Raw genomic sequence first — 21,689 nt, forward strand, 5'->3', positions numbered from 1 at the left:
AAAGTTTGGACACACCTTCTCATTTAATGGATTTTCTTTATTTTTACTACTTTCTGCATTGTAGATACATACTGAAGACATCAAATATATGACACAAGATATGTGGAATTATGTAGCAAAGAAAAAATGATAAATAACTCTAGATATGTCTTATATTTTAGATTCCTGAAAATAGCTACACTTTGCTTTGTTGGCAAACCCTTGGTCTTCTCTCAAGGAGCTTCATGATGTAGTCACCTGAAATGGTTTTCACTTCACAGGTGTGCCTTGTCAGAGTTTATTTGTGGAATTTCTTGTTTTCTTAATATGGTTGGGACCATCAGTTGTGTTGTGCAGAATTCAGGTTGGTACACAGCTCACAGCCCTATTTGACAACTGTTAGCTGATTGGTTCTCACCATAATATAAATTCTAAATAAAGAGAAACGACAGTCCATCATTACTTTCAGAACTGAAGGTCGCTCAATTCGGAAATTTGCTAACACCAAGGGCAGTCACAAAAACCATCTACTGTACGGCTAAACTGGCTCACATGAGGACTGACCCAGGGAAGGAAGACCAACAGTCAAGTCTGCTGCTGAGGATAAATTCATCTGAGTCACCAGCTTCAGAAATTGCAAGTTGACAGCATCTCAGATTAGAGCCCAGATAAATGCCACACAGCGTTCCAGTAGCAGACAGCTCTCTACATCAACTGTTTAGAGGAGACTGTGAAAATCAGCCTTTATGGTCAAATAGCTGCTAAGAAACCACTACTAAGGAAAAGCAACAAGCAGAAGAGATTTGTTTGGGCCAAGAAATATAAGGAATGGGGATTAGACCAGTGGAAAACTGTGGTCTGATGAGTCCAAATTTGAGATCTTTGGTTCCCCCTGCCATGTCTTTGTGCAACACAGAAAAGGTGAATGGAGGAGGAGGTGTGGGGGTGCTTTGCTGGTGACACTGTTGGGGATTTATTCAAAACTGAAGGCACACTGAACCAGCATGGCTACCACAGCATCCTGCAGTGACATGCCATCCCATCCAGTTTGTGTTTAGTTGGACCATCATTTATTTTTCAACAGGACCTCCAGAGTGTATAAGGGCTATTTGACCAAAAAGGAGAGTGATGGAGGGCTGCACCAGATGGCCTGGCCTCCATAGTCACTTGACCTAAACCCAGTTGAGATGGTCTGGGATGAGATGTACCACAGAGTGAAGGCAAAAGGGCCAACAAGTGCTCAGCATCTCTGGGAACACCTTCAAGACTGTTGGAAAACTGTCAAGGCAGACGGAATGGATTCACGTGCAGACTCAAGCTTCACTGAGAAAGAGTTCAACAGTTTATTTACAAAAAGCAATGTGCAGAATATATACAAGGTGAAGGGGCAAAGGGTCCAGGGATGGGTAGGTGGGGAAGGGGATTAACTCCATGGTGCAGTATATTTACAGGTGCAGGGAAAGGGGGCACAGGGCTCCAGGGGGGAAAGTGGGGAATCCACACAGTCTCTGTTCTCCTCTTCTTGCTCACACGCTCACTCCTCTTCTGCCACTCACACTCACACTTTTCCACACTCTATGCCACTCCGACAAACAGACACTCCAAACAGGTTCAGGGACAGGTCCAGGAAATCTTTGTACAGAGATCAGGTTAGGAACACTAGCGGATGGAGACTCGAGAACAAACTCTAGGATTTTGCCGGTAATACGAATTCAGATAGGTCAACGATCCACAACATTAAACCCTTAAACCAGCTTCTTAAAACTCACTTTGGACAGCTTAAGTATTTCATATTTTATAGCAATTTTAACTTTTGACTCTGATTTTTTGAAAAGTGCTCCACAAATAGAGAATATTATAATATTAGCCTGCTGTGACTGACTGAGGCATTTTCATAATGAGTGTGTTAAGGCATATGGCCTCAGCTGTAATTACCAACCATTTAAACCGCTTTCGTGTTAATCATCAGTGAAATGACACTGTGGCCTGTTCACATTCTGCACCAACACCAACTCACAGACCACTAAAGGCTTAATACATTTGATTAGACTTGACCTTAGACTCCATTTGTTTCAATGAAGCTGTCTGAAGATGAGGATGGGACAAAGACAGCATGGCTGTAGAAAGTGGCAGGCGGGACAGCAGCTAGCATGTAATCTAATTCCTCTCCTCTTTGTCTTCATTCACTCACTGTCAAGAGAGCTTGTGCTTAAATGGGGGGAGGGAGGGCTGGATGATAAATGAGAAGTAAAAAGAGGAGGAATGAAGGCAAAGAGAGAAGGGGACAAGACAATTAGGTTACAGTGTGGTCAGCAGTGAGAGAAGAAGATGATATGTTTGTGTTTCACGTGCTGTCTCTTGAGTTGTCCTCATGAATCTGATGACATGATGCATTGTCTCTAATCCAGCTGTGAAATGCACAAGGGGTCCTAATGAAATGCATGTTGCTGTGTGTTATATGGAAAGAGTGTGTAACCGATGTGTAAATTCCACATCGGTGCTCGACCTTTTCATTATTTAAGGTTATGTGAAAATCACTGAGCACTTCTGAGCTGTTGCTGATCTTAAAAAGCTACTTTTAATCCAAAGGTTGTTTTTACTACAGCTAATGTACCTGAGGGTTTCAGACGCTGAATAATGATGTCCTGCTGTGTTTGATGACCAAATATCAAAGCAAATAAAAAAATCTATAAATTGAACAGGTTTCATTTGGGAACATTTAGGATACCCCACATTAAAAACAAAGAATAATAGATGCATGGCTAACACATATGTGAAAATAAATCAAATAGTACAGTAGTGTGTGGACAAGCAAGTAGGTTAGACTAAAGTAAAAAATGTTTTAGAGAAGAGCACAGTTTTCTGTGTGCTTTTAAACAATTCTAATGCAGCTGCTGGAACCACAGAACAAAAACAGCTGTGCCAAACTTTGTTAACTATCAAGTGTAACTGTTCTCCTTATTCAGAATGAGTTCTGTAAATGTTTAAACTGTTGGATCTGTTTTAGAGCCTTCTTAAATACAGTCATGTAAAAATATAAAATGGAAAGACTTCTGGCTTGCTGAACAGGAGGCTATTACCTAACAGTGGAGCTACCAGTACAGTCTAATCCCCAAGTGTTAACAACATAAATGAAGAAACAAAACTTGTAATATTTACAATGTCTTTGTTCAACAGTCAGACTTCAAAGCAACAATCCAAATTTAGAGATAAATATGATAAATAAGGATATTAAATTTTTTTTTACTTAACTTTTCATTTTGTGAACAAAGAACCAAACAGACCATTTAAAGTGAAATTTCTGTTATGTAGTGTTAATATGGTGAATGTTTATATTAAACATGGTGTAAGGTTAGTGGATTGATCCCCAGCTCCTCCACTCCATGTGTCACCATATTTTTGGATACACCGGAGTGCGTGTGTGTGTGTAAATGTTAGATAAGAAGCACTTAGGCATAGAAGAAGAAAAAAAAGCGCAGTATCAATGTGTGTCTGCTTTGGTGAATAAGACCTGTAATATAAAGTGCTGAAAGTGAATAGTAAGGTGCTATATAAGTACCCGTCCATTTACCATTTTGCTAAATTAATCACAGCTATGCCAGACTGAATTTGGCTCCTTTTGGCTTCCTCCCTTTTATGTATACGTGTAGCTTTATTGTTCTTTTGCATAAAACTGCAGTTATGTATTTTTGCAGTACTTCAACAAACCTCAGAAGAGGAATAAACAAGTGTTTCAAAATACGGAATGTAAAACATTTTAAAAAATTATAATTGTGTTTTTTTTTGGTTTTTTTTTCAGGCTTACTTTCGTCAGGGTGTTGCCCTACAGTACTTGGGTCGTCATGCCGATGCCCTGGCAGCGTTTGCTTCTGGCCTCGCCCAAGACCCCAAGAGTCTCCAGCTGCTTGTTGGTATGGTGGAGGCTGCCATGAAATCGCCTCTAAGAGGTAGGCATGTCTAACACTGCCATTAACACTGCCCTCATTCTGCCTTTCTCTTACTGTATCAACATGTCTGAAACAACATGATTCACATTTACAAGGGGAGAGACAAACAAAAGAACATCATAAGCAAAAAACTACAATTTTGTGCTGGAAAACTTGTACGCAAGGAAAGTTAGATGTGTGCACTGGGGAAACTGCCAAGTTATTACTTTTCTTTTATTCTTTTATTCAGTAGCCCTCCTCTGGGACTGGGATGTGAAAAAATAAAAAGATCCCTCTGATGATTCAGGCCGCACAAAGAAAAGAATGCATGTTTGATACGAGAGAAGAGAGATACATAGAGAAAAGAGAGATTCAGAAAATGCATAAAACAAGCATCTTAGATAGAACGGAAAGAGAAACGTCGAGATAAAAGGTTGTCATCGCCAGCATCCACTTGTCGAAGTAAAGGAATGACTCTCATCCATTCCTGCTTCTATCTTAAGAAAACCTTTGTCCACTGCCAGATGAATCTCCTTGACAATGAGGTGACAGGTGTCACATCTACTGCCAAGTATAAAGACTGTTGTCCTCTGGTGTCTCCCACAGTCATATTTATTTACATTCAGGTACAGCGAGTGAGTGGATGTGTTATACACAAGGACTCTCAGAAGCAAGTTACAGTGTTAATGCTGTCAACATGACATTATTGAAGCCATCTGAGTTAAGGAAGGTAAAAAATGAGTAGGTATATAGGACATGGTATGATTTCTCTGAGACATAGGCAGGATTCACATGTTGTTTCAGCTCTTGACTGTGGGTGTGCCTTATGTTTAGGCTAGAGCCCAACACAACCTAACAGATTAAAGGAGTAAGGTTTAGCCGATCTAGCTGCCTTTTATAAATTTGTTCATACAACAACAGCATAACAGGGTAATGATTCTCTGAAGTGACCAACTGCTAGATACATTTTTTTTTTATATGTCATAACATAATTTGATTGACAGGCAGCAGCACTGGTGTATTTGAATAAACATGATTTGATTGTTGAAGCTGAACTTTCCTTTAGTTCTTGAACCCTCAAGAAATATAGCTTTGTTAGGCAAAATCTTTGTAACACAAAGAATTACATAATTGTTACTGTAAAGTGATTATTGAATTTAGTACAATAATGCACTATGGAAAAATGTAATGTGATTACAGTGATTGTAAGGTAGAGTACTCCTAATGCCCAGACAAAATGGGAGGATTGTGTCAGGAAGAGCATCTGGTATAAAATCTGTGCCAAGGCAAAAGCAGGAAAACCAACCATCTGTCCAAATATCCATCCATTATCCTTACTGTTTGGAAGCTGTAGCCCCAGCTGACTTAGCCAACATGTTTTTGGACTATGGCAAAAAACATGCAAAGTCTACACAGACAGACCCCAGCCAACTAGGACCTTCTTCCTGTGAACGAGCATTGCTACCCACTGTACCGCTGTGTCAGCCCACAAAAAAATTTGGACCAGTCCAGTTGTAGTTGCACTATAGATCTCCACATGTCCAGCATGCATACAAATAAACAACAGAGTCGTGTTTAAACAGGCTTGTAGCAGGCAAAATGCAGTAACACAGAATGTCATAAATAGGAAACTTGGTGGCTTTATGACTTGATGGCTTTATATGGACCAAACCGCAATTAAAAAAGGCTATAGGGGAGAATTTTTTTTTTTCAAATTAAAGCCAGTAAAATAGAAAAAGAATTCTCTGCCATAAAGGGATGCATCATCTTTATGTTTAAACCCCAAACTGTAGATACATGCTTTTCACTGAGCAAGATGGTTATGAAAAAATGTAATCTGATAAATGAGGGATAAATGAGCACATTAGCCCCTGAGAAATGTAGTAGAGCAGAATTATAATGTATATGTACTTTGTTACATTACATCTCTATTGGTGTTGAATTTTGTGGGTTTTTGATGAAGTCAAAGGTACACTTCAGCGCCGAGGTTACATTTTAGACAGATCGTAAACTGCAGCTTCTTTAAATGCAGACAGCGCATTGCCAGCGGCTGAAGCGGGCCACAGAGGTGGAATGCTGATTTTAAGGGCAAATACTAATTTCTAGAAGTAATGACTGACATTTAAAAGATTTCAGTGGGTGTACACACTTGTGAAGCACAGAAAACTCATTATGTGTTCTGATTAATTCCTGATTATGTCCACTTCCAAATTTAGGAAGTTCACAAACATCCTTAAATTAAAGAGCTGTGGACACTGAAGGATCTAGGTTAGTTTTATCATTATCTTTATCCACATGAATTTGCTTCTCGCAGGGTTCATGATGAAATATTTACAAGGTAGATTCTCGTGTGTCATTGATCTAACCGCCCCACAGTTCACAGTGGACTTTTATGTGTAGGTCTCAACAGCACACAAAGATGAAGGAAAAGTACAAACAATCAAGAATGGTTTGCAGGCTAGAATTGGCACTGGATTATGTTGTTTTGCCCTTCAGCTGTATCTGAATAAGAGCAGGGCATTTGCATGTGTTCTTGCACCAGCCAACCTCGTGTCATCTTATTTCCCTTTGAGTTCCAACTTGTGTATCCAGTGGGGTTAAGCACAAGGCTATTGATAATGGACATGTTTCAAATTAGGAATTTACAACATAAAACAAAAGACATTGTTTCAAAGTTTAAGCAGTAGCACTGCCAGAAGAATAGAGTAGATGGAAAACAAAAAATGCACATTTTGAAAATGATGACAGTATGTTTGGATCAGTGGCAGCAGCAAACAGTATATCATAACTGAGTCGAGCCTGGACTACAGCAAAGCTCTCCCGCAGGTCTTTTGCACTGCAGGAGGTTGTTCTCCCACTCAAGGGCAGCACCCTTCAAAACTTGATCTCTAATAATCTTCAAAGCAAGCCTCCAAGTAAAATTGAGTTGCAATGCTTGAGTAAGCAATAGTACAACATGTTGGACCATAGAGAACGTCAGTATAGTGTGTAGTACACACACACTAGGGAGCTGCATTGTTATCAGCATGAAAGAGTAGGAGGCTCCTCTGTCTTTCTAGGCCTCTAGGGTAGACAGTTGTAACAGAACGCTATCTACTAGGTCCTCCTCAGGTCAGCCTGATAGACAAAACTTTTCAGTTTGATAAAGCAGAATAAAAGGCTAGAAAATGCTAATGAAAACTGCTACAGGTATGACTTGTGTGCCTTTTGACACAAGAGAACTGTTTTGTTTTGTTTTTGTTTGTTTTTTGTTTGTTTTTGAGTAACAATGGCTTTACTTCATGTCTGCTCTGTGTGTCTGCTTCATTGTGATATGTCATGTGATAATTGATTACACAGCAGTGGAGAGTGGACTTTATCAATGTAGATGTCTTTCTGAAAGTGCTGTAACTAAGTTTAAGAATATAATCCACCCACTGTTATCATCTTCAACGCCCTGTACCAACATAGAGCAGAGCAGCTATCTGAACGCTACTCCAACAGAGGTCGATTATCTTGTTAATAATTTTACCTCCTCACTACGTACGACTCTGGATACTGTAGCTCCTGTGAAAACTAAGGCCTCAAATCCGAAGTACCTGACTCCGTGGTATAATTCTCAAACACGTAGCCTAAAGCAGATAACTCGTAAGCTGGAGAGGAAATGGCGTGTCACAAATTTAGAGGATCATCATTTAGCCTGGAGAAATAGTTTGCTGCTTTATAAGAAAGCCCTCCGCAAAGCCAGAACATCTTACTATTCGTCACTGATTGAAGAAAATAAGAACAACCCCAGGTTTCTCTTCAGCACTGTAGCCAGGCTGACAAAAAGTCAGAGCACTGTTGAGCCAACAATCCCTTTAACGTTAACTAGTAATGACTTCATGAACTTCTTCACAAATAAAATTTTTATCATTAGAGAAAAATTACCAATAATCATCCCACAGATGTAATATTATCTACAGCTACTTTTAGTACCATCGATGTTAAGTTAGACTATTTTTCTCCAATTGATCTTTCTGAGTTAACTTCAATAATTAATTCCTCCAAACCATCAACGTGTCTTTTAGACCCCATTCCTACAAAACTGCTCAAAGAAGTCCTGCCATTAATTAATTCTTCGATCTTAAATATGATCAACCTATCTCTAATAATCGGCTATGTACCACAGGCCTTCAAAGTGGCTGTAGTTAAACCTTTACTTAAAAAGCCATCTCTAGACCCAGCTGTCTTAGCTAATTATAGGCCAATCTCCAACCTTCCTTTCATATCAAAAATCCTTGAAAGAGTAGTTGTCAAACAGCTAACAGATCATCTGCAGAGGAATGGCTTATTTGAAGCATTTCAGTCAGGTTTCAGAGCTCATCACAGCACAGAAACAGCTTTAGTGAAGGTTACAAATGATCTTCTTATGGCCTCTGACAGTGGACTCATCTCTGTGCTTGTCCTGCTAGACCTCAGTGCTGCGTTCGATACTGTTGACCATAATATCTTATTAGAGCGATTAGAACATGCTGTAGGTATTACAGGTACTGTGCTGCAGTGGTTTGTATCATATCTATCTAATAGACTCCAATTTGTTCAAGTAAATGGAGAGTCCTCTTCACACACTAAGGTCAATTATGGTGTTCCACAGGGTTCAGTGCTAGGACCAATTCTATTTACATTATACATGCTTCCTTAGGCAGCATCATTAGAAGACATAGCATAAATTTTCACTGCTATGCAGATGACACGCAGCTCTATCTATCCATGAAGCCAGATAACACACACCAATTAGTTAAACTGCAGGAATGTCTTAAAGACATAAAGACCTGGATGGCCGCTAACTTTCTGCTTCTTAATTCAGATAAAACTGAGGTTACTGTACTCGGCCCTGAAAATCTTAGAAATATGGTATCTAAGCAGATTCTTACTCTGGATGGCATTACCTTGGCCTCCAGTAATGCTGTGAGGAACCTTGAGTCATTTTTGACCAGGACATGTCCTTCAATGCACATATTAAACAAATATGTAAGACTGCTTTCTTCCATTTGCGCAACATCTCTAAAATTAGAAATATCCTGTCTCAGAGTGATGCTGAAAAACTAGTTCATGCATTTATTACTTCCAGGCTGGACTACTGTAATTCTTTATTATCAGGATGTCCTAAAAACTCGCTGAAAAGCCTTCAGCTGATCAAAATGCTGCAGCAAGGGTACTGACAGGGACTAGAAAAGAGAGCATATTTCTCCTGTTTTGGCTTCCTTCATTGGCTTCCTGTTAAATCCAGAATTGAATTCAAAATTCTGCTCCTCACATACAAGGTCTTAAATAATCAGGCCCCATCTTATCTTAATGACCTTGTAGTACCATATCACCCTATTAGAGCACTTCGCTTTCGCACTGCAGGCTTACTTGCTGTTCCTAGAGTATTTAAAAGTAGAATGGGAGGCAGAGCCTTCAGTTTTCAGGCCCCTCTTCTGTGGAACCAGCTTCCAGTTTGGATTCGGGAGACAGACACTATCTCTACGTTCAAGATTAGACTTAAAACTTTCCTTTTTGCTAAAGCATATAGTTAGGGCTGGACCAGGTGACCCTGAATCCTCCCTTAGTTATGCTGCAATAGACGTAGGCTGCCGGGGATTCCCATGATGCATTGAGTTTTTCCCTTCCAGTCACCTTTCTCACTCACTATGTGTTAATAGACCTCTCTGCATCGAATCATATCTGTTATTAATCTCTCTCTCTCTTCCACAGCATGTCTTTCATCCTGTTTTCCTTCTTTCACCCCAACCGGTTGCAGCAGATGGCCGCCCCTCCCTGAGCCTGGTTCTGCTGGAGGTTTCTTCCTGTTAAAAGGGAGTTTTTCCTTCCCACTGTCGCCAAAGTGCTTGCTCATAGGGGGTCATACGATTGTTGGGTTTTTCTCTGTATTTATTATTGTGCTATCTACTGTACAATATAAAGTGCCTTGAGGCGACTTTTGTTGTGATTTGGCGCTATATAAATAAAATTGAATTGAATTGAATTGTGATATTCACATAGCGGAGGAGACACGCGCGCGCGCACTTGCACACAGAGTTAAACACAGAGCTGAGATGTGCTGCAATCTGGCTTTATCAAAACATGGAACAGATTGTCACTTAAGTCCTTAAATAGAATAGTCTTTAATAGAAAACTGTTGTTTGAGGCTACATACATTTAGCCTAAATTATATGAAAATGTCATCTGTGAAGCAGAATTTTGTAGATGTAGTTGTTATCAGTTAGCAGATGCATATTTTTGTGTGTTTGCTCTGAGACTATAACATAGCAGCAAAAGGATATAAGATTCAGTGCTGTTTAACTTCCGACTTTTCTGAAGTTACACAGCACTTACAGAGCAATATAGACTTTAAAGTGTGCTTACATAAGCTTAAAATGGGTCATGCCAGACCTAATGAAGCTTTACCAGCATTGCCTCTAAGTGTGGGTGCATTTTATTGCTTATTAATGTAAGTCTCTACTTGTAAGAGTAAGTGTGATATTACTTCTTAAAAGTTGCATAGTGTTGCTTTGAAAGTGTGCACGAGCACAAACACAGAAGTTCCAGGACTTCTGCTTTTATTTTACTTTCTGTGTAGAAAGAGAGTCAGGGCAGGTTTAGTGTTCTGTATGTATCAGCAGGATGCTACAGTCCAACAGCCGAATGCAACAGGACCAAGGAAGTTTTCAGGCCACACACTCCAGTGGCGACATCGGGGTTCAGTATCTTGTCAAGAATGGTCATATTAATGTTTGTAACACATGAAATGATAAATAATTCAATTTTCTTAAATCACCTGTGTTTTTTTGTCTGTCTGCCACACCTTCACAGACACACTTGAGCCCACCTACCAGCAGCTGCAGAAGATGAAGCTAGACAAGAGCCCATTTGTGGTTGTCTCCGTCATCGGCCAGGAGCTACTGACACATGGTTTCCATGGAGCCTCAGCTGTAGTTCTGGAGGCGGGGCTGAAGATTGGCACGTGCTCACTAAAGCTGCGTGGATCCGTCTACTCTGCCCTTAGTTCTGCATACTGGTCTTTAGGTAATATAGAGAAGAGTATGACCTACATGCAACAGGACCTGGAGGTGACCAAGACTTTAGGTATGGAAAACTTGAAAGTAGTCGTTTATGGTGTGTGGAAAAACGGCTACAATGTAGGTAACTTATAAAATTTGTCTTCCACAGGTGACCAGTCAGGGGAATGTCGAGCTCATGGGAACCTCGGCTCTGCCCTTTTCACCAAAAGCAATTACAGAGAAGCACTGGCCAATCACAGAAACCAGCTAGTACTGGCCATGAAGCTCAAGGACAGAGAAGTAAGTTTGCACGCATGGATATGTAAGTGGTCACCAGGTGTTACTCTAAGGAGGGAAACCCTCCAAAAAAAACAGACAGAGCAGTGGAGTAGCCCAGGGAATAGAACAATATAAAACTGAATTACTAAAATATAATTTTTTGTACAAAAAAGGTTTAAAAGCAATTAAAACAGCCCTGGCCTGGGAGAACACACAGTAAAAACAATAAAACATGAACACTAAAAGTCCAGTGGTGTCAGCCACAGCATTAAAATACAGTAAAATCGGAGCGGGGCAAGGAAAACCCGGCAGCGACAGTCACTGTTCTTTCCAGTGAACCGGGTTATCGCAGCACGATATGTCTCGGGACTTACCCCGAATAGGCAGAGCTCTCAACTCCACCCGCCGCTTTTCTGTGTCATGCCAGCACTGTGGTCTCACCATAGGAGATAGGGCGCTGTCCCGCTGCCACTTAATCCCCCCCCGTAGCCGTCATATGCCCTTGCCACGTACTGCTACACCAAACCGCACCAACGTCCCGTACTGCTTTTCTGAGCATTCTCTTCAATCATCCCCCGCTGTCACATCTCAGGTGTGTCAAATTAGAGAACAGGGAAGGGCGGAGTCTCTCCGGGACAAATTAACGGATACAACCAAAACATGCAATGCAAAAAATAAAACACTCCACACTGAAACACAGCAAAAACACAGCGAACATGCAAGCAAAACAACTTCAAAACAAAATCTGTCCTTCTCTGGATGACATATTCATAAGACACATTAGATATGCACCCACATCATCTTGGCTTAAATGTGTTTTGCTTCTGAAGGAAGCAGGTTAGAAAGAATAGTCCAATTACTGTGTAGCAGTGTGGATATTAACATGGTACTTCACACTACATTAACAGCAAATTATTTGTCTAAAGAGCTTCATTCTTAAGGAGAACATTTAGTATATTGCTCATTGAAAAAAAGACATTGATGAAAGTAATTATTTTTTTAAAGTGAGAAAAGAATATAAGATGTATATTGATCTTATATATAAGATGTATATTGACATCTACCCACATAGCAGGCAGGTCTGGCCCGGATCTGGTATCAAGCCGGCACTGCTGGTTGACTTCTGGCATGACAAGACGTATGTCATCCAGATATGGGCCAGGCCTGGCATAGACGGCAATGTCTATGTTATGGCATGCCATATCTGGCTCGATTGTGGTTTGGTTTATGTGGCCCAGGCTCATAGAAAACAGGTCTGGACCAGATCTGGCATCAAGATGGCACTTCTGACTGACCGGTGTCATGGCAGAGTGTATGTCAACCAGATGTGGGCCAGGTCTGGCAATGATGGCACTATTTATGTTCCTTTTTTCCTATTTTAGTTAGAGGACCCAAATGCCATGTTGCAATACTATACTGCTATAGTAGCCAACATTTCAAATGCAGATTTGACAGGTTTGTGAGTGTACACTTTATCCAACACCTAGTGACGGTTTACTCATCTTTGCCAGTGGGTGGCTGTAGCTCAGGCAGTAGAGCAGGTCACCTACTGATCAGAAGGTTAGTGGTTCGATGACTGGCTCCTCCAGTCCGCATGTCAAGAGTGTGAATGTGTATGAATGTAGTTAGGAAGCACTCAGTTTAGAGAAAGTGGGTGAATGTGGCATGTTGTATAGAGCACTTTGAGTAATCCGGGAGACTAGAACAGCGCTTTAAAAGAATCAGTCCATTCACTGTCTGACAAGAGTTTTGTCATCTTACTTTTGCACTATTATGTTCCGGCACATGTTGTTATTACATGGCTTGATTAAGGTACACATTAGGCTGACATATGGACCAGCACAGGGCCAGCAGTGTGTCTGCAACTGGCCCGTGGATGCACACAACGTACACATGGCCCACATACCTCAAAGAATGATGGCCCTTTGGTGGCCCAGATAAGGTTTGCCAGAGGTAATCCACACATGGGCCAGCACAGGACCACCAGTGTGTATGCAACTGGCCTTTTGCTGGCCCATGTGTGGGCCACCTCTGGCAAACCAGATCTGGGCCACCAAAGGGCCGTCATTCTTTGCAGTATGTGGGCCATGTGTAAGTGCATTCTGTGGGCCAGATCAGGGCCATACCAATTTTGCTATGTGGGTAATACCAAATGACATCTAATACTATTTGATGACCTTGTCTCTAAAGGAAACAACCAGCTGGTGTAAATCTTTTTTTTAAGACAGGTGATAAATTAAGAAAAACAAATAAAAAGCTGAAATGTCATCAGACAGAGCCGGTGGTTATGTACTTTTGCTCCCTAAAAGAGTTCCTCATATGTACCATTTACCTGTATTCAACAAAAACATGATTTGACAACACAACTCAGACCAAAAGCAGATTATAAGCAGAAACCAGCCAAATGTCTGGTACCAAAAGACTTATCCCTTGTCTACAGAATGACTGTTCACATTCATAAAGGATTAGTTTCACAGTCTATTGTTCAGCTCTAGGTGGAACTCTAATGATGACAGTAAAAAGAAATTTTGTGAAATGTACTTTCATACTATCCATCCATTTTCTACCGCTTATCTGGGTTTGGATCTCAGAGGCAGCAGTATAAGCATGAAGTCCCAAACTTCTTTCATGTCAACCACCTCTTCCAACCAGTGACTCAGTCATTGCTTCTAACTCATCCAGGGAGACACCGGATGTGTCACAGCACTGGGTCTGCAACCCAGTATTTAGTTTCAGACTCTGGAATGATATTCTTTGATTATTTTTGTTGCTGGTTTTGGTTATCTTTATTTCTTATGTTCTGTTAAATATCAACACTTCACCGATTTCTTTTGATTCCTCATAGGCATCTGATGGAAGACAAAACACTGCTCAGTAGACCATTTCACACTTTATTCTCTTACACAATTACTTCTAGAAGGGAGATGCGTGCTGCATGACACGTTGCTGCGGATCTCAAAATGGTGATGTGCCCCGAACAGTTTTATTACAGAAGCTCTCTCACTCCAGTCTAAACAACAGTGTCTCAGTAACTTTCCACTAGAAGATGGTCCCCTGTTATCTAGTTTTTCCCAGGCAAGCGTGAGCGAGAGTCTACAGCATTCTACCCCCCAAGGACACATTGTCTAATGCCTTTATTTTTTTAGGGCCGTGTCCACTTAATACTACACTATATGGTTATATGGCATTTTATAATAATAATAATAATAATAATGGATTGGATTTCATATAGCGCTTTTCAAGGCACCCAAAGCGCTTTACAATGCCATTATTCATTCACTCTCACATTCACACACTGGTGGAGGGAAGCTACTGTTGTAGCCACAGCTGCCCTGGGGCAGACTGACAGAGGTGAGGCTGCCATATCACGCCATCGGCCCCTCTGGCCAACACCAGTAGGCGGTAGAGTAAAGTGTCTTGCCCAAGGACACAACGACCAGGACAGAGAGCCCAGGGATCGAACCGGCGACCTTCCGGTTGCAGATACGCTTCCCAACTCCCTGAGCCACGGTCCCTTTTAGTTTATATAAAGCATAGAATTGAGTTAAGCTTGCATTTCGGTCCATGTGTTTCCTGTTTTATTTTGATAGTTCCTTGTCCTGTGTGTATTCAGTTTTGCTTTATTCCCATCTCGTTACGTCAGATTAGTCCCAGAGTTGTGTTTCCTTTCTTTTTCCCATTCCCTCATTACTTCCTATGTTTTCCTCTGCCCATTGTCGCGTCATACCCTCTCTGTCAGCTCCTACTTTTTTAGTTTCTTTGTTTTCTAGTTTCTGGTCTCCTGAGTTCCTAGTTTCCTAGCTCTTGGTTATTATGTTTTGTTTCTTAGATCTAGTATTCAAGTTTTCCGAGTGAATAAAGCTGCCGCTTTAAGTTACCTTTTCGTGTTCGAGTCCTGCACCTGGGTCCCATATCCTGCCTGCCACAGCACAACCATGACAGGATGAGCCTGAGCCTGGTTTTGCCTAAGGTTTTAAGGTTTCTTCCTGTTAAAAGGGAGTTTTTCCTTCCCGGTGTCACCAAGTGCTTGCTCATACAGGTCATTTGATACCTGTATTATTGTAGGGTCTTTATCTTACTATATATATAGTATAATATAGTATAATATATAAAGCACCTCAAGGCAACTGTTGTTGTGATTTGGTACTGTATACATAAAATTTAATTGAATTTAAGGGTGTATTCTTTTGCCAGTTTTATTAAAATTCAGCTACAAATTTTCAAAATTTGGATGAAAACTATTTGACACATGTACTTTGGCCGGTTAGCCAATTAGCAATTTGTCTTGGATACTTCTCAAAAATTGAAAATGGAGTATGTATTGCACAATCCAATTTAATTAACCACTTCTGCCCAGATATAACCTGCTTCAGACAATATGGAAGACAGTTTCTAGCATCTGTAAATTAAATTAAAAGGTAAATTTTCTTTTATGGCTTTGGTATTTGCAGCGGTCTTATATGCATTCATCATTCGGTTAAATAAATGCCAGCCATCTGTATGTCACCAACCTAAAATCACATATTTAATAAAGAAAAGGCATACAGATAATTATCTCTGTTCAACTTTCTCCCTGACATAAGAGATTCTGTCTAATCAATTAATTTGTCACAGTGATGACGCATCCATGCAGTGACTGCATGTTATGTAATGTATGTAATGCAATGATTTGTTGATTTGTTCTTTGGGAGCTTAACTTAAAATATTTTAAATATATTTCATATTTTAGAGTGATGGCTGATCAAGTATATAATGTACAATAATAACAACTTTAATTATATATAATCATCTTGCGAGAAATTACTTTGTCATGAAAATGTAATGAAACCAAAGAACAAACTTCAAATTTGCTCATATACATTTACTTGTTTTGACCTTTCTCTTATCTTCTGTAACTTTCATTTTTCCTGGAAAGCAGTTTTTCATTATGCCAGGCCAAAGCTAAACACCTCACCTTTCTCCTGAAACACTTTGGACAGTTGTGAAAACCGTAGTTAATTAAATTATTTTTACAGATTAGATTTCGGACCACTTTACGTTTAAAAGCACAAAGCAAAGCTGTCAGGTTGTTGGTGTGTGTTTCCCTACGTTTAACTTTCATATGTTTGTGAGAAATGTGTATATGTGTGCTGGTGAGTGTGCAACATGGAGTCATGGCAGATGTATTTATGGCTCACTGGATTTCATATGTATTTGAATCTTATGAGTTGTGCTTGTGGCTCATTTTGAGGAACATTTTATTGGTGTTTTAATATTGTGGGATAAATTTAAACAACCATACTGATCACTGGTTTCTTTACACTGTATAGAAGACATTTCTGGTAGCAACTAGATTAGTAAATATTGAGCTTTTGTCTGATTTGATTTACATTGCTGTCATTATGCTGTTTTTCCTTTCAGTTTATTCATGTCTTTTTTTTCTTTTGTGTAATCAGGAAGATTTTTAGAAAATAATATAATTTGTTAATGTCATGGTCTGTAGGTTTTGTTGGGCCATTGAGGACTTTTCTACTTGTTATTTGTTGACTTTTTAGTTTGCTTTTCACTCTTATTATTCAGCTCTCATTTTGATTACTTTTTGGAAGAGTTTCATTATAGCTTTCTTCTGGGTTTTCTGGTAATTATGGGTTAAGCAGTCTTGGAGTTTGATATTTGATGTTTTAGATGGATGTACCCTCCACTGCTGGTGAACTAAGCACAGTTACTTACAGGTGAGCAACTGAAGCAGCTAAATAAGAGTGAAAAATACAAATGATTGATATATGACTTGGTAGTAAAGGTATTAAAGGGTCACCTACCAACCAGAGCCTAGAATGTCCTCAAGTGACCAACTGTTCAGCTTCAGTGTGATGTACAGTAAGCCAGTTGCTTTCATTGTGTACTCAGCTTCAGTGTCTTGTCTCTCTTAGTTTTCAGTTTCATTTTGTAAGTTCTTTATCTTGTGTGCTTTACTTTTGGTTTTATTAACACGTCTCATTATCTAGCTTGAGTTCAGCTGTATCTTGTAACTCTTATGTTTCCACTCTCCCTGCTTGCCGCTTGTGGACATTTAAAGTCTCAGTTTGGTTGTGGTCTTTGTTGTGTCATACTGTCGTCCAGCCCTTGTTTGGTCATATTGTGTTCTGTGATAATTTATACTCTGGATCTTCATCAGCCACAATAAAGGCGTGATTTTGTTTACTTAAAATCCATCTCATCAGTCTGCATGCTGTCACTGTCTCACAAAATAGTACTATAATGAGATAAGTGCAATAAATACAACACTTAAATCTTTTTTGGGTCTGTGTGAGAGGAGCCTTATTCATTTGATCCTACATTGTCACCATGATTGCCAGACCTCCAAAATGGCAAACAACTTCATGTAACGTGGTTACTTGGTCACATGTCTGCATGCTCAATAGACAATATCTCTCACTAATTTGTGTTTTAATTTAAATTTACATGACCTTGAGGGTACTCTCTGTGTGCTTTTGCAATTTGACACGACTTTTCAGAAATATGGAATTACACTATCTTTAGTCAGCTTTACTGCAGAAAAGAATATGACAGGACAGGTTAGCTGATTAGTGTGTAAAAGTCAGCAGGATATTCTACTGCAAAGTCTTTTTATATCTGAGTTTCAACCTCTCTAATGGTCTCTGAAGTTCTGCTGGACCCTTGCAGTTGAACACACACTCGAACACGCACATGCAGTCACTTAATAGCATGTGATTGCATCCTATATTTATCTCATGTGATTTGTCTCTAGATAAATCTAGAGAGCCTGATTGAACCCCTGTCAGTAAAAATAATGAGGAATTGAGTGAGTTCATTTTGATGAAAGCAGTGACGCAGCAATCCAGTGTGCCTGGATGTGTTTTTGTCCATGATTCTCAGTGTTTGTCTGTTTCGACACCTGGTTAAAGTTTCTGACCAGCTGCGGATTTATCACATTAATTTCACGAACACAGTTATCAACTTTTCTGAAGAACTCAGAGCTCAGGAAAGCTTGGATCAAAACCAGACGCTCTTGTTTCTCTCTTTTTTTTGTTGCTTGTGTGTCTTGTGTGTGTGTGTGTGTCTGTCTGGAAGCTGCAAATGCACCATAGACTACTGCACGTGTATTGTTGACAGACGGTTATCGACCTTCTTCTCCACAGGTGTGTAGCTTAAGGCGGCTCAAACACGGTCATCAACAGAAATCCATATCTCCCACTGTGTGTTTGCTCAACTGTGTTATTTGTGTTTATCTGTGTGGTGTGAAAAGCCTTCAATACTGCATGCTTCCAAACAAAGTGCTCCACTGCAAAACACTGGCAGGAGCTTTGGTACAGTTACTGTTACAGTTATAACATTAATAATAATAACAACAACAATGATAGGTATTTGCATTTGTGCTCTAAACAATAATCAAAATCAAATCAAAAATAGTTTAAAAAGGAAAAGATCTTGACAAGGCACAAATAAAGACATTTCCATCAAATCAAGTATGGCATTAGTTTAAGAAGTCCACAAAAAGGTTCAGTTGTAGTCCCTGCAGATCAGCGGACCTCAGAAGATATCACCTTCCCAAACCTCATACATTTGGTTATCAAGCACGCAGGGGAAGCAGTGTCAGCACTAATCTTTCTCTTTCTTTATTCATCTGTCTTATTCTATTTCCGTGCAATAGATTTAGGCACCCATCTTCCTACACCTTTCTACTTACATTGTTTTTTTCCCGATTTCTACCTATCCAAGCTTTTCTAATGAGATTTGTTGTCCACAATATAAATGTAATCTAATGAGAGGATAATATTGTTTCTTATTCTTTTATTTATTTATATATGTATGTGTGTGTGTGTGTGTGTGTGTGTGTGTATATATATATATATATATATGTATATATATATATATATATATATATATATATATATATATATATATATATATATATATATATATATATATATATATATATATATATATATATATATATATATATATATGTATATGTATATATATATATATATATATATATATATATATATATATATATATATATATATGGAGAGAGAGAGAGGGGGAGGAGGAGATGTAAAGGGGAGATGTAAAAAATATATGTCTAGACCAATCCATGTATGTCTGTGTACATGGACTGGTCCAGACATATGACTGTATTTGTGTGTGTGCGTGTGTGTTTTTTTCACGGCTGTGTTTTTTTCTTAAAGTAACATGTTCTTAAGGGAAATCAAAGACTTGTCTGGCCAGTTGATTGTACACACAGAGGCCTTGTCGTCATTTATTAAATCTCCGTTTCCTGCCTGGAGCTCCAGCGCAGATGTGTCAACTGGATTTTATGTGTTTACCCTCATCACTTGGGTGGGGACATGGATTTCTGTAGATGTGTGCTGTCGTATTTTTTACAAACATGCGCTCACTTGTGAACACACATGAGTAGAAAGAAAAGAACAGGGTATTCTGATGTTAATCAGGAGTGGTAAATTCCAAAAGGTCAGTTTGGCTGTGACAGTGACAGTTTTTAGCACTGATGAAACCTGATTTAAAAGGACATGCATGTGTATTACCTGTCCATATAGGCTGCAATTGAAATAAAGGAGTAGATTTTTCTGTCAAATTCCTCTGGGGCTCAAACTACTACTGCATTTTCACTGCAGTATCGACTACTTTTATCTATATATGTCAGAAAACAATTTTAAAAACTGCTGCTTAGAATTGAACACAGATCAAAAAAAAATTCAAATAACCTGCTTTAGTTTACTTATCCAAAACACATGCATTTTCCTATCAAACTTGACAACAAAAAGTAGCAAATATTTTTTAAAACAGACTGTTGCATTTCTGGTTTAAAAACACTGAAGCAATTTATTATTGTAGTCTTGATTATTGATTAATCAATTAATCAATAATTGAAGAGATTCTATATGTTTGAGTCATATAATGGTTTTAAATTAGATTGCATAATATATTCAGAAAAAAAATAATTCAAACATTCAGATTTTTTCAACGTTTTCCAAAATGGATATGTGGTTATTTAAAAATTCAAACACATGTTGCCAACGCGAAAGTTGAGAGCGCCCTCTGGTGGAAAAACTATGCTAGGTCAACATGCAACAGGTTTGAAGGGTGTTTCTTATTTCTTCCTTTCTGACTTTCTTTCTTTTCATTGCTTTTGCATTTTAATTAGCCATTCTTAGCTGTTAGCTAACATCAGCCAATAATATTTCCACACCAGTCAGGCTCTAATATTTACTATACATTATTCACTTGGTAGCTAAATCCATATATTGCAGGAGTATAAAATTCAGATGCAAATACCTGCTAATTGGTACTAAGTAACTTGACACTTAAATACATGAATTTCTCCTCACCAATGGAGCCCAAACTTCTCTAGACAGACTGTCCTACAAAGCCAACCTATATTATTTGTGTAGTAGCCCTAACATGTTGGAGAGGTCTGTTCAGTGACTGGAATTAAAAGATAGCTACCAATAGCTACCAATGTCATAACACAAACCTTACTTTACACATTAACACAATCGAAATGGATGACCTCTACAAAAATTATCCACCTCACAGTTGTTATACAATTTAAAAAAAATTAGCTATAGTCTAGCCTGTAAACATGCAACATGTACAGTAACAGTCACCATTGAAGTTGAACATTTTAACATGGCCATCTATAGAGGGACTTAACTGCATTTAAAGGCAGCCTCAAGTGCTATTATATTGGTTGTAATCATACTAATAACCCCTCTTTTAAAAGTATTTTCAATTTTTACTTCTTTACAAATTCTGTAAACTTCTAAACATGGCTGAAAATAGCTTTTGACTAAGCTTTGTCTGTCCCTTGTGTTTTTCTTTGAAGGGTCAAATTCACATACTTTTTAAGTTTGTGTGTGCGTGTGTGTGTATCTGAATCAAATATAGGCTGCTGTTTGTGCTCAGATGGCCTCTAAACGTAATTACTTTCACTGCGATTGCACCAAAGAAATGGTTCCTAGTGTGTGAGGCTTTACCTCAGGACAGGGTTTATTGATTATTACTTCTCACTGTGTGTTCACAGATATGCACATTGTTGGACTTCAACAGATTGAAGTTATTATCATTGTGGCAAGGAAATAACACTGTTTGTGTGAGTCATTTGAGGTGTTGTTTTAGACTGCAGCACACTGTCTCAGTGTTGCTGTAACAAGCTGAGACTCTGCAGGCCTTTATTCAAACACTGAGGAGAGAGCGATAAAGCCTGATAGAAATTCTTCGATTAATTTATTGGCCAAATCATATAAGATAGTATTTAATTATGATTTTCAGTGTATTGAAAGCAAAACTTATTTTGTGTGCAAACTGCTGAAGAAGCCGGTAAATGAACATAAAAATATGCATCACATAAATAAAAATTAAAACCTTATTTTTTTTTCAATGTAATTCAATTGTGGCATAAATTCAGAATAACATGGCATTGTGTAAGTCATGGTACACAACATAATTGTTTGTAAAAGAATAAAGTAGCCACTTTGAT

General features: G+C 38.9%; 1 protein-coding gene across 3 annotated transcripts in view; it reads left to right on the forward strand.

Moving 5' to 3' along the window:
* ttc28 (tetratricopeptide repeat domain 28) overlaps positions 1-21,689 on the forward strand; it is a 131,844-nt gene that overhangs the window by 61,950 nt on the left and 48,205 nt on the right. For all 3 annotated transcript variants that reach the window (XM_039614981.1, XM_039614982.1, XM_039614984.1), the window contains 3 exons: positions 3,779-3,926; positions 10,722-10,994; positions 11,079-11,209. In XM_039614981.1, coding sequence (XP_039470915.1) covers positions 3,779-3,926; positions 10,722-10,994; positions 11,079-11,209 — 552 coding nt within the window. The remainder of the gene's footprint in view (positions 1-3,778; positions 3,927-10,721; positions 10,995-11,078; positions 11,210-21,689) is intronic.

Source organism: Oreochromis aureus, linkage group 7, assembly GCF_013358895.1.
Source record: "Oreochromis aureus strain Israel breed Guangdong linkage group 7, ZZ_aureus, whole genome shotgun sequence".
Classification (NCBI taxonomy): domain Eukaryota; kingdom Metazoa; phylum Chordata; class Actinopteri; order Cichliformes; family Cichlidae; genus Oreochromis; species Oreochromis aureus.